This window comes from Ornithorhynchus anatinus, chromosome 8 (assembly GCF_004115215.2).
Source record: "Ornithorhynchus anatinus isolate Pmale09 chromosome 8, mOrnAna1.pri.v4, whole genome shotgun sequence".
NCBI lineage: Eukaryota > Metazoa > Chordata > Mammalia > Monotremata > Ornithorhynchidae > Ornithorhynchus > Ornithorhynchus anatinus.
The window spans coordinates 63,052,734-63,064,854 of record NC_041735.1 but is presented as its reverse complement, the minus strand read 5'-3'; the positions used below and the strand labels follow the sequence as shown (position 1 = coordinate 63,064,854).

The window sequence follows — 12,121 nt, the reverse complement described above, 5'->3', positions numbered from 1 at the left end:
ATGGTTTGGCTTCTTTCAGACTGAAATAAACTTAGATAAAGATGTTTCTGTTTACCACTATATGTTAGCTATCAATCAGAATACTCAATGCATGCCTAATATACTGCATGTTGTAAATCAATCAATGTTATTTAGTGAGCACTCCTTGTGTGCAGAGCACTGTACTAAATCAATAGATATTGATTACTACATTGTCACGATTAAGGTAGAGAGATATACAAAATACTTCAGTATATCAAATGATGCTGTGATTATTGACAGAAATAAAAAAAAAACTGTTTTAAAGAATTCTGTCCCTTCTGCTTCTAATTACTTGCATAAATATGATTAATTCTATTTCTGTCTGTTCAAGCATATAGTAGTTATGGTGTTTATTAAGGCCTTACTGAGTACAGAAACAGCAAAAGCAGAAAACATATTTCTTGTCAACAAAGAGCTTAAGGTCAAGACATGGGAGACAGACAGTGAATATGGTGTGTGTGTGTGTGTGTATAAGCAGCGTGGCTCAGTGGGAAGAGCACAGGCTTTGGAGTCAGAGATCATGGGTTCGAATCCCGGCTCTGCCACTTGTCAGCTGTGTGACTTTGGGCAAGTCACTTAACTTCTCTGTGCCTCAGTTACCTCATCTGTAAAATGGGGATTAAGACTGTGAGCCCCACGTGGAACAACCTGATTCCCTTGTATCTACCCCAGCGCTTAGAACAGTGCTCGGCACATAGTAAGCGCTTAACAAATACCAACATTATTATTAATTTTATAATGATAATTAATAATTATGTTTCTTGTTAAGCGCTTACTATGCACCCAGCACTGTTCTGAGAGCTGGGGTAGATTCAAGTTAATCAGGTTGGACACAGTCCCTCTCCCACACGCTCTTAATCCCCATTTTACTGATGAGGTAACTGAGGCGCAGAGAAGTGAAATGATTTGCACCAGGTCACAGAGCAGACATGTGCTGGAGCCAGAATTAGAACCCAGCTCCTTCTGACTCCCAGGCCCTTGCTGTATCCATTAGGCCATGCTGCTAAATGTGTGTGTATTTATATCTGTCTCCCCGTATAGTGGAATCAGAATCTGTAGATTGTTCAATTGAACATATGCGTTTATACACATACATATGCTGAAGATTAGATAGAGGCATTGGAGATCTGATGTGACTGAGTGTTGGAATTAAACAAGGAAGGATTGTTGAAGGATGGGGGATCTTAAAAGGGCTTTCAAGTTGGGGAGAGCGAAGATCCTGAGGGATTTATTGGGGGAGGGATTTCCAAGGCCCAGGGAACAGCGGGAATAAGGCTTTGGGGGAGGGGTGGGGAAAAGGTGAGCTATAAAGAGAGCCAAGGTGTCCAACGGGGAAAGATACATGACCTTAAGGGCAGAGATAAGGAGCTTCCATTTGATGCAGAAGGAGATGAACAGCTGTTGAAGGGGTTTTTTTTCAATTAGCTTATTTATTGTGCACATATTGGATGCACAGTGTTGGGTGACACTTAGAAGCAATATAAGGAGCAGTCCCTAATCTTGTGTATTCATTCAATAGTATTTACTGAGCACTTACTATGTACAGAGCACTGTACTAAGCACTTGGAATGTACAATTCGGCAACAGATAGAGACAATCCCCGCCCACTGACCAGCTCACAGTCTAATCGACGGACTCACATAAATTGGCTAAGTGAAGGATCAATAATGCCACCACGCATTCGGAGTGGATTCTTGAAAAGGAGAAAGGCAGAGTGAAAATACTGAATTTCAAAGGCGTACATACACTCCAATACTGCCTCCCTCTGTGGAACCGGCCATTGCCATGTGATATTGCCCACAAATGCCATCAAGTCGTTTCTGATTCAATATGACTTTATGGATGTATTTTCTCCAGAACATCCTATCTTCTGCCATAATCTGTCACCTTACTAGCGACTCTTCCATTATCGTTGTTATGATTTCTATCCATCTAGCTGTCGATCTGCCTCTTCCGTGTTTTTATTGGACTTTTCCTAGCATTAGTGTCTTCTCCAGAGAATTAATCCTCCTGATGATGTGTCCAAATTATGCTAACCTTGACTAGCCTGTAAATCGAGTGTTGTTTATGGATTAGGATGTAGGAGGAAGCCCAGCTCACCTTTCCAGTTCAGAGGGCGAGCATCTCTCTCACCCTCTCTCCATCTTTCCCTCCCACCTTCATCTCTCCCCGCTTCCCCAGTCCCTAATCATCCTTTTGCCTAGGGCATTAAATAAATACTCAGTATATATCATTTATTGATTGATTCTTTCCAGTGCCATCCAACAATCCCTTCATCATTAGCTGGATCAGAAACCTCATGGCTGCACAGAGTCCCCAGTGAATTCTTCTTAAATTATTACTGGTTTCTTTTTGCTTCATGGTGTTTACATAGTTTGCGATGGAAAGCCCAGCTCACTCCCTTTCCCAGGGTTTTTTCTGTGAGGAAAGAACAGTTTATAATAAGTTTTCCATTTGCACTTCAGTGTCAGGTATCCCCACAACCTCATTTATTTCCAGGAAACTTCTGGCATTCTTTGAAATTTAATTAAGATGACAAGTAGTTTGGTATAATAGTCTAAAGTCATTTGGCTACCAATCTAGTTTATAGTTTCTATGGGAATCGCTTATAAAATCACTCTCTTTATAAAATCACATGTATTTTAAAAAGCAGCCTTACCAGTTTTCTGCAATTCAGTGGAGGGTCTTCCCAATCTGATTATTTTCAACCCGGGTTTTGGCGCTTTGTCATTAGAACCGAGTTCGATTATGCTTATCAAGCTTAATTTTCATTTCTGTTCTGTTTTTTCAGAAATTTTATGAATAAGCATCAGAAGCCAGTGTTAACAGGGCAGAGGTTCAAGACACGGAAAAGGGGTACGTTGGATTTTTTTCTTAATTGTGTCATTAAGAGTGTTCTCATAATCTGTGGTCTTCAGGTTAGCTGGATCCCATGCATTTTATATTGATTCTTTTTATAATTTGAGGAAGCGTATGACCAAGTATTGGGGGTTTGGATATTTTTTCTTCCCTATTTTGGTGATGTCCAGGAAACCATCCATGTACCTCTTGGTGATAATAAGAGGCTCATTCAGATTTGATTCAGATGATGGGCATTTGCTATCTTTTGAACTTTTAACTTCAAAAACCATTTAAAAACCATTTATTTAAGCACTTTCAAAAGACAATCTAATGCAGCAACCTGATTACAGTATAATTTTAAGGTTTTGACTGCCTAGGGGAATTATGAAGTTCAGTTTTTCACCGAGGTTTGTTACTGCAGTTTTTGCCTGACTCTCAGGGTTCTCTGTGGGCTCTGGTTGGGCCTCACTCAACCTAAAATGACCAGATGTCCTGAGAAAGGTGAGAAAGTCCTGACATTTCTGGGTGTCTCTCACATTCCACCGTAGATTCTTGGGGAGGGTTGACATCAGGTGAGCCAGACTTGGTTGGGGATGAGCTGGGCTATGTGACATACCGAGGCATAGAGAAGTTAAGTAACTTGCTCCAGGTCACACAGCACTTCTGTCATATCTTCCCTCCCATTTTCAAATGTTGGAACATGTACAGTGAGGTGGGTGACTCCTTAGTGGAGCTCTGAGAAAGTGCCTGCTAATTCTGTTGTACTGTACTCTCCCAAGGGCTTAATACAGTGTTCTGCACATAGCAAACTCTCAATAAATATGATTGATTGATTGATCTGATCAGGAATGACTTCCACATTATAGTAATAATAATGGTATTTGTTAAGCGCTTACCATATGCCAGATACTGTACTAAGCTCTGGGGTGGATACAAGCAAATTGGGTTGGATAGAGAAGCAGCATGGCTCAGCAGAAGGAGCACGGACTGGGGAGTCAGAGATCATAGGTTCAAATCCCGGCTCCGCCGCTTGTCGGCTGTGTGACTCTGGGCAACTCATTTAACTTCTCTGTGCCTCAGTTACCGCATCTGTAAAATGGGGATGAAGACTGTGAGCCCCACGTGGGACAACCTGATCACCTTGCATCCTCCCCAGCGCTTAGAACAGTGCTTTGCACATAGTAAGCGCTTAAGAAATGCCATCATTATTACTATTACAGTCCCTGCCCCATGTAGTGCTCACAGTCTTAATCCTCATTTTTCCAGATGAGGGAACTGAGGCTCAGTGAAGTGAAGTGACTTGCCCAAGGTCACGCAGCAGACAAGTGGCTGAGTCGAGACCCAGGTCTTTTTGACTCCCAAGCCGGTGCTCTATCCATTAGGCAATACTGCTTCTCAGTAAATGCCATTATAGACTGACAGGTGGGCTCATCTCTAATCGCCCTTCGTGGCTCTTTCTCCACTCTAACTTTCCTTACCTATCTTATTCCCTTAGAGCAACTGAGTGAGATTAGGGTGGCAAAAACCATCTCACTTCTATTTGCTTCTCACTTCAGAGTTCCTGACAATTTCCATAATCTTGAAATCTCACCCAATGGGATATACCTGTCCAACAAGGCCAAAGATAGGAAACAGACCTTCACACAGCAAGTGGTAACAAAAGAATTCTTTCCTCAGGAAGTTGTGACCTGGGCTATCAATCAATCAATCAATAGTATTCCCAAGCTCTTCCTGTGTTGATTGAGTGATTCTTTTCTTATCCTTTCCACAATGTGGCACTTTCTGTGTTGATTGACTCTTTTCTTATCCTTTCCACAATGTTGCCAGTAAAATTTTAACTTCAAAAACCATTTATTTAAGCAGTTTCAAAAGGCTTTAATTAGTGAATGACAATCGAATGCAGCAACCTGATTACAGTATAATTTTAAGGTATTGGCTGCCTAAGGGAATTATGAAGTTCAGTTTAGATAGAAGAGTGTATTGTAGGACAATGTGCTGTTCATTGCCTTCTGGGGGATTTTGTTAATCTGTGACTGGTATCTCCAGTTACAGCCATTTTATTAACATAATGCTGATTCATAGAAGCTAAACTGAGCAGCCAAGATAGGACTGAAAAATGTGTTGCACAATGACCGGCTTGATTCGGGGAGTAAATTGAGACCCTGGAATTTGGTCTTAAATTTGAATCCGGAAAGATTTTCTCTTATTTAGAGCCGCTGATTTGCCTATGATTCATTTGGCATTTAAGTTGTTTGTTTCAATTTTTTTCTTGTGTTGTATTTAGAGCATGTTTACATGATACTAGATTAGATTATAGGTTGATGGGGCTGCATTAGCCACTGCTTTGTGCAGGAGTAAGCTCCACTGTCTTAGGTAGATTGAGCAGGCAAACTGGAGACCAAAAAACACCGTAAACTCGCAAGCTCGTCTCTAGACCGTAAACTTGTTGTGAGGGCAGGGAATGTCTATTTATTGTTATAGTGTACTCTCCAAAGCGCTTAGTGCAGTGCTTTGCATACAGTAAGTGCTCAATAAATACGATCAAATAAATGAATGAATAAGTACCAATGATATTTGAGCCCATACCAGACAATGTGCATTGGGACTAAGCACATGGGAAAGTACAGTGCAAAGAAATGATGTGCTCTGTCCATAAGGAGCTTACACTTACAGAGGAGGGAACACTTGGAAGATCAATTAATCAACTGTATCATTGACCACTAACTGTGTGCAGAGCACTGTACTAAGCCCTTGGGAGAGCACAGTATAACAGAGTTGGTAGTCACGTTTCCTACCCACGAGGAGCTAAGATCCAGGAGGGTCATGGTTTGGAGGCTTGAGAAACTAGCGATCCTCACAGGGAGAAAATTGGAGATGGGGGGTTGGTGTGATTTGCCTACTACTTTGGAAGGAACATCCGTGGAAATCTTATAGGAGGTTCCTCCTGATAATCTGGTTTTGTTCTTCAGAGAAATTGTCCAAGAGATCACTTTTTTTTCCTGGTCAGTCACACCAGTATAAGAACACAAGGCCATACACAATGAAATATTGGGTCAGAGACTGTAAGCTCATTTTGGGCAGGGAATTTATCTGTTATACTCTCCCAAGCTCTTAATACAGTGCTCTGAACTCAGCACTCAATAAATACGATTGACTGACTGTCCAGTGGTCCATAATGTCACCAGCAGGGGCCAGAGGATGTTTAGAGAAACTGTGAGATGGTTACCCCCTATGGGTGGGCAGTCTAACTTACCTAACATTTTCTTCAGTGAACCCTTATGGGCTTCAAATGTCAATTTCTCAAAACTGAAACCCTGGTTAGTCAGACATTGGTATTTATTGAGCACCTATTATGTGTAGAACACTGTACTAAGCGTTTGGGAGAGCACACGATTACGGAGTTGGCAGACACACCCCCTGTCCAGCAGGAGCTTATAGTACATAAGGGGAGGCAGACATTCAAGTGAATTATAACTATGTACTTAAGCGCTGTAAGGCTGTAGCTGAGGGGAATTTCGAGTGCTTAAAGGGTATGGATCCAAGAGCCTAGAGAATGCAGAAAGGAGTGGGAGTAGGGGAGATGAGGGTCTAGTCAGGGAAGGCTTGTTGGAGATGTTATTTTCTGCAGACTGGGCTGTAGAAAGAAATCAACAAGGTAAAGTAGAAGGGGGTGAGCTGATTGAGTACTCTAAAGTGGATGTTAAGGAGTTTCTGTTTGCAGAGGTGGATGGGCAAGCACTTAACAAATACTGTCATCATTATTACTGTTGGGTAGGTCATCTGATCCCAGTTGGACCATGCCTTTCGTGTTTCTCTCTCTCTCTCTCTTTCTGCACCCCCCAATCTCACCCCCAAACCTCAATCCAGTTAGTCTAATAATAATAATGATGACGCTTCCTATGTGCAAAGCATTGTTCTAAGTGCTGGGGAGGATAGAAGGTGATCAGGTTGTCCCACGTGGGGCTCACTGTCTTAATCCCCATTTTACAGATGGGGTAAACTGAGGCACCGAGAAGTTAAGAGACTTGCCCAGTCACGCAGCTGACAAGTGGCAGAGCCGGTATTTGAACCCGTGACCTCTGACTCCCCAGCCCGTGCTCTTTCCACTGAGCCACGCTGCTTCTCTCGAAGCAGTTTATTTAATTGTCAGTAGGGCAAAAAATGGGAATTTAGAGTTCCTCTCACTTATCTGAAGCTAAGATCTTCAGTTTGTCAGTGATGAATCTCTAAACAAACAAAATCTCTCTGAAATCAATCAATCAGTGATATTTAATGAGCGCTTACTGTGTGCAGAGCACTGTACTAAGCGCTTGGGAGAGTACGATATCACAGAGTTGGCAGACACATTCCCTGCCCACTCCTGAGAGCAAAGAAACAAATGGGCAATGTTTGCTGTGGAAACTACTGATTGCCAGAATAGCTGTCAAGAGACCCGCATTCTCCATTGCATCACGTTATTACTTAGGCGGGCCGCTTAACCTCTCCGGATTTCAGCTTCCCATTAGCCAAATGGGATCCTATTTCCCAGCACTTAACAAATACGCGAGAGGAGTAGTGAGTTGTTGGGAGTCCTTTGGAATGTTCATGCGATGGCACTACCAAACGTGTAATTTGTAATTGGAAAACGTACTGGAGAAGCAGTATGGCTTAGTGGATAGAGCCCGGGTCTGGGAGTCAGAGGACCTGGGTTCTAATCCCGGCTCTGCCATGTGTCCGCTGTGTGACCTTGGGCGAGTCGCTTCCATTCTGGGCCTCAGTCACCTCATCGGTCAAGTGGGGATTAAGGCTGTGAGCCCCATGTGGGACAGGGACTGTGTCCAACCTGATTGGACTGTGTCCAACCTGATTAACTTTTGTCAACACCAGTGCTTAGAACATAATAAGTGCTTAACAAATACCATAATATTTGTTATTCTGGGCCTCACATGCACTAATTAATCTGTGCAACATCATTATTGTTTTTGTAATTCAGCATCAATCACATTTATTGACTGCTTACTATGCACTGAGCACTGTAGTAAGCGCTTGGGAGAGCGCAGTATAACAGAGTTGGTAGACATGTTCCCTGCCCATAACGAGCATATGGCTTAGAAGGGGAGACAGATGTGAATATAAATAAATAAATTATGGGTATGTATATATATACATCTCTAACAAGATGATCCTGTTTTAAACCCTCAAACCCAAATGATTTATCGTGCTCCCAAAGAGGCAGATACACAAGGGCAGAGTTGGCACGCGTGATTTCTAGAGAAGGAGTTTGAGACCTCCAAGCCAGAAATAGGTTGAACTATGTATATTGTCGGTATTGATTCAAAACAATTTCCGGGAAAGGGTACGTAAGTTCCCTATGCGACCGCAGTCCTGAATATTTTTAAATTATTTGGAACACTGATGTCTGTGTGGCACAGAAACTCCCCTGCATGTTTCATGTTGCTTTCTGCTTGACCTTGGACTCAGTTGAAGGACGCCGTAAGGATGTGAAATAAAGCCGGCTCTCTCCGCAGATTAGAGGACAAAAACATTAGAAGCCCTTGCTAACCTGAAAGAGCCTTGCTAATCTATTAGGGCTTTCGAGGCTTGAACCAACCTTCAAAATCCCTAACAGTGAAAAAGGTTAAATTGTGAGGCAGTCCCATGAGAATAAATCACTGCTTTTCGAGACAATGTTTGCTTGGTGAGGAGACCCCCCATCTCCCTCCACTTTTTTTATGGGATTTGTTAAGCACTTACTCTATAGCCAGGCACACGACTAAGTGCTGGGATAGATACAGGCAAGTCAGTTCACTTCTCTGTGCCTCAGTTACCTCATCTGTAAAACGGGGATTAAGAGCGTGCGCACCATGTGGGACAGGGACTGTGTCCAACCTGATTAGCTTGTATCTACCCCAGTGCTTACAACAGTGTCTAACGTAGTAAGTGCTAAACAAATATAATAAAACCAAAAAATGTCCCACCCACTTAGAGATACAGGATTCATTAGGTCAGGGAACACTGCAACAATTGCCTTGATTTTTCCTTCCCCCGTGCCAGGCTTCAATTAGTCCACTCAGCACGCAAAAAGGCCATTAGACAAATTAAAAAAAACAACAACTGAAAATAAAGGCAAATCATCTCATTATCTTGGCAGGCCTGCCTGTTTGCTGTGTACAGTGTGTGTGGCTCACAGTAACCATTTTCTTCCAGATGAAAAAGAGAAATTCGAACCTACAGTCTTCAGGGATTCACTCGTCCAGGGTCTCAACGATGCTGGAGGTGACCTTGAGGCCGTAGCCAAGTTTCTGGACTCCACCGGCTCGCGATTGGACTATCGTCGCTATGCTGACACGCTCTTTGATGTCCTGGTAGCCGGCAGTATGCTTGGTAAATCTTGCGCTCTGTCTTTGCATTTTACATCTTAGTTCTATGTTCAAAAAACAAAGTACACACTATTAAAAAAAGATTTGCTACGGGTTCCTTTGCTGTTAGCTACTCTGTGAAGATAAAGGTAAGGTTGATAATAGGTTCTAATGCCTCTGTGAATGAATCAAGGTGAAAATATCCACCTTACACAGAACACGGGGCTGGTAATTTCAGGCCCAGCTCCACCATTGGCCTGATGTGTGTGACTTTGGGGGATTCGCTTAACCTTAAGTAGGGTGGCCTAGTGGATATAGAATGAGCCTGGGAGTCAGAAGAACCTGGGTTCTAATCCCGCCTCTGCCACACGTCTGCCGTATGACCCTGGACGAGTCACTTCGCTTCTCCGTGCCTCAGTTCCGTCATCTGTAAAATAAGGATTAAGACTGTGATCCCCATGTGGGACGGGGACTGTGTCCAAATTGATTAGCTCGTAACTACCCTAGCACTCAATACAGTGCCTGGCCTATAGTAAATACTTAACAAATACCATTTAAATTAATGCAAAGCACTAATTGGCAAATCCCCTTTCTTGGGCCTCTCTAATAATAATGATGATGTTGGTATTTGTTAAGCACTTACTATGTGCTAAAGCACTGTTCTAAGCACTGGGGGAGATACAGAGTAATCAGGTTGTCCCACGTGAGGCTCACAGTCTTAATCCCCATTTTACAGATGAGGTAACTGAGGCACAGAGAAGTTAAGTGACTTGCCCACAGTCACACAGCTGACAAGTGGCAGAGCCAGGATTCGAACCCATGACCTCTGACTCTCAAGCCCTTGCTCTTTCCACTGAGCTACGCTGCTTCTCTAGACTGTGAGCTCGTTGTGGGCAGAGATCGTATCTTTCTGTTGTTATAGTATATTCTCCCAAGCGCTTAGTATGATGCTTTGCACACAGTAAGTGCTCAATAAATATGATTGAATGATTTTTTTTTAATAAAAACCCTCCTTGTGCCTCAGCCTCCTCATCTGTAAAATGGGAATCCATCAATAGCATTAATAAAAATAATGTTGCTATTTGTAAAGCGCTTACTATGTGCAGAGCACTGTTCTAAGCACTGGGGTAGATACAGGGTCATCAGTTTGTCCCACGTGAGGCTCACAGTCAATCCCTATTTTACAGATGAGGTAACTGAGGCACAGAGATGTGAAGTGACTTGCCCACAGTCACACAGCTGACAAGTGGCAGAACCGGCATTCGAACCCATGACCTCTGACTCCCAAGCCCGGGCTCTTTCCACTGAGCCTGCTGTGTGCAGAGCAGTTGAAGAGTACACTAGAATTAGTTGCCGTGGTCCCTACCCTTAGAGCGTTTACAGTATAGCAGAGCAGAGAATAAGACGTACATCACCCTGATTCTATTTAGTCGCCATTGTTTTTACGAGATGTTCTTCCCCTTGACTCTATTTATTGCCATTGTTCTTGTCTGCCTGCCTCCTCCGATTAGACCCTAAGCCCGTCAAACGGCAGGGACCGTCTCCATCTGTTGCTGACTTGTACATTCCAAGCGCTTAGTCCAGTGCTGTGCACATAGTAAGCGCTCAATAAATACTATTGAATGAATGAATATACCCGACTCTGCTTGCCTCTTACACTGTGAGTCCCATGGGGGAGTAAACCAGTGTCTGATCTGAGTATGTCGAGAAGCAGCTTGCCCTAGTGGACGGAGCACGGGCCCGGGAGTCAGAAGGACATGGGTTCTAATCCCGGCTCCACCACTTGTATATCGTGTGAACTTGGGCAAATCACTTCACTTCTCTGAACCTCGGTTACTGTATCTGTAAAATGGGGATTAAGACTGTGAGCCCCGTGTGGGACAGGGACTTGCTTGATTGTATCTACCCCGGAACTTAGTAGAGTGCCTGGCACATAGCGCTTAACAAAACAAGCACCACAAAGCAGCGTGGCTCAGTGGAAAGAGCCCAGGTTTTGGAGTCAGAGGTCATGGGTTCTAATTCTGGCTCCGCCGCTTGTCGGCTGTGTGACCTTAGGCAAGTCACTTAATTTCTCTGTGCCTCAGTTACCTCATCTGTAAAATGGGGGTGAAGACCGTGAGCCCTGTGTGGGACAACCTGATTACCTTGTATCTACCCCAGCGCTTAGAACAGTGCTTGGCACATAGTAAGCGCTTAACAAATACCAACGTTATTATCATTATTATTATTACCACAGCGCTCAGCACACTGTAAACCCTTAATAAGTTCCCTAATAAAGAACGAGTGGGTCCCAGACAGCTTGGTCAGGATTTTGGCTGAGTGAGAAGGGTTTTTTTTATTTTTTACAGCTGCAGTTTCTTGCCATCCTGCAACTGCTGTGGGCTGGATTTCCCAAAGGGCCTTTTCCCTGCAGCTGACACAGGCAGTGATGGAAGAGAAATGAAGGCGAGCCGCTCTCCCAAAATGGCTGCCCTTTGCTTTAACCTTCTCCTGGCCCCCTTCCCTCACATCCTTCCAAACAGAAAGGCCACCGAAGACATCTCTCCGCTTCCATCTGTCGCTTTCTACTTCTCTCTCCCATCTCTGCTCCCCACCCGCTTCTAGGGGAGAGAAGCAGCAAAGCAACCATCTCTTAGTTCATTTTTCCTGTCCTAAACCGGACTTAATAAATAGCTCTTGACCCAGAAGCAGCCACAGCGATGGCTTCAAGTATATCCTCTGTTTTTTTTTTTCCCTCACCACATCTTTAGCCTCCATCAAAAACTTAGGATTTATTAAAAATGGATTTGAGAGGGGTGAACATTGTCCCTGTAAAAAACACTTTCTGTACTTTTCGGGAGGGGGGTTTGACTTTTCAACATTGCTGTAAGGGTGACTGCACGCCAACTCCAGATCGGCTGAATCCAGCAAATGAAATTGCT

General features: G+C 43.5%; 1 protein-coding gene across 2 annotated transcripts in view; it reads left to right on the top strand.

Moving 5' to 3' along the window:
* Positions 1–12,121, top strand: part of BZW2 (basic leucine zipper and W2 domains 2) — an 80,083-nt gene that overhangs the window by 29,355 nt on the left and 38,607 nt on the right. For both annotated transcript variants that reach the window (XM_029070605.2, XM_029070604.2), the window contains 2 exons: positions 2,813–2,877; positions 9,049–9,225. In XM_029070605.2, the coding sequence (XP_028926438.1) occupies positions 2,820–2,877; positions 9,049–9,225 (235 nt within the window). In that variant the 5' untranslated portion in view covers positions 2,813–2,819. The remainder of the gene's footprint in view (positions 1–2,812; positions 2,878–9,048; positions 9,226–12,121) is intronic.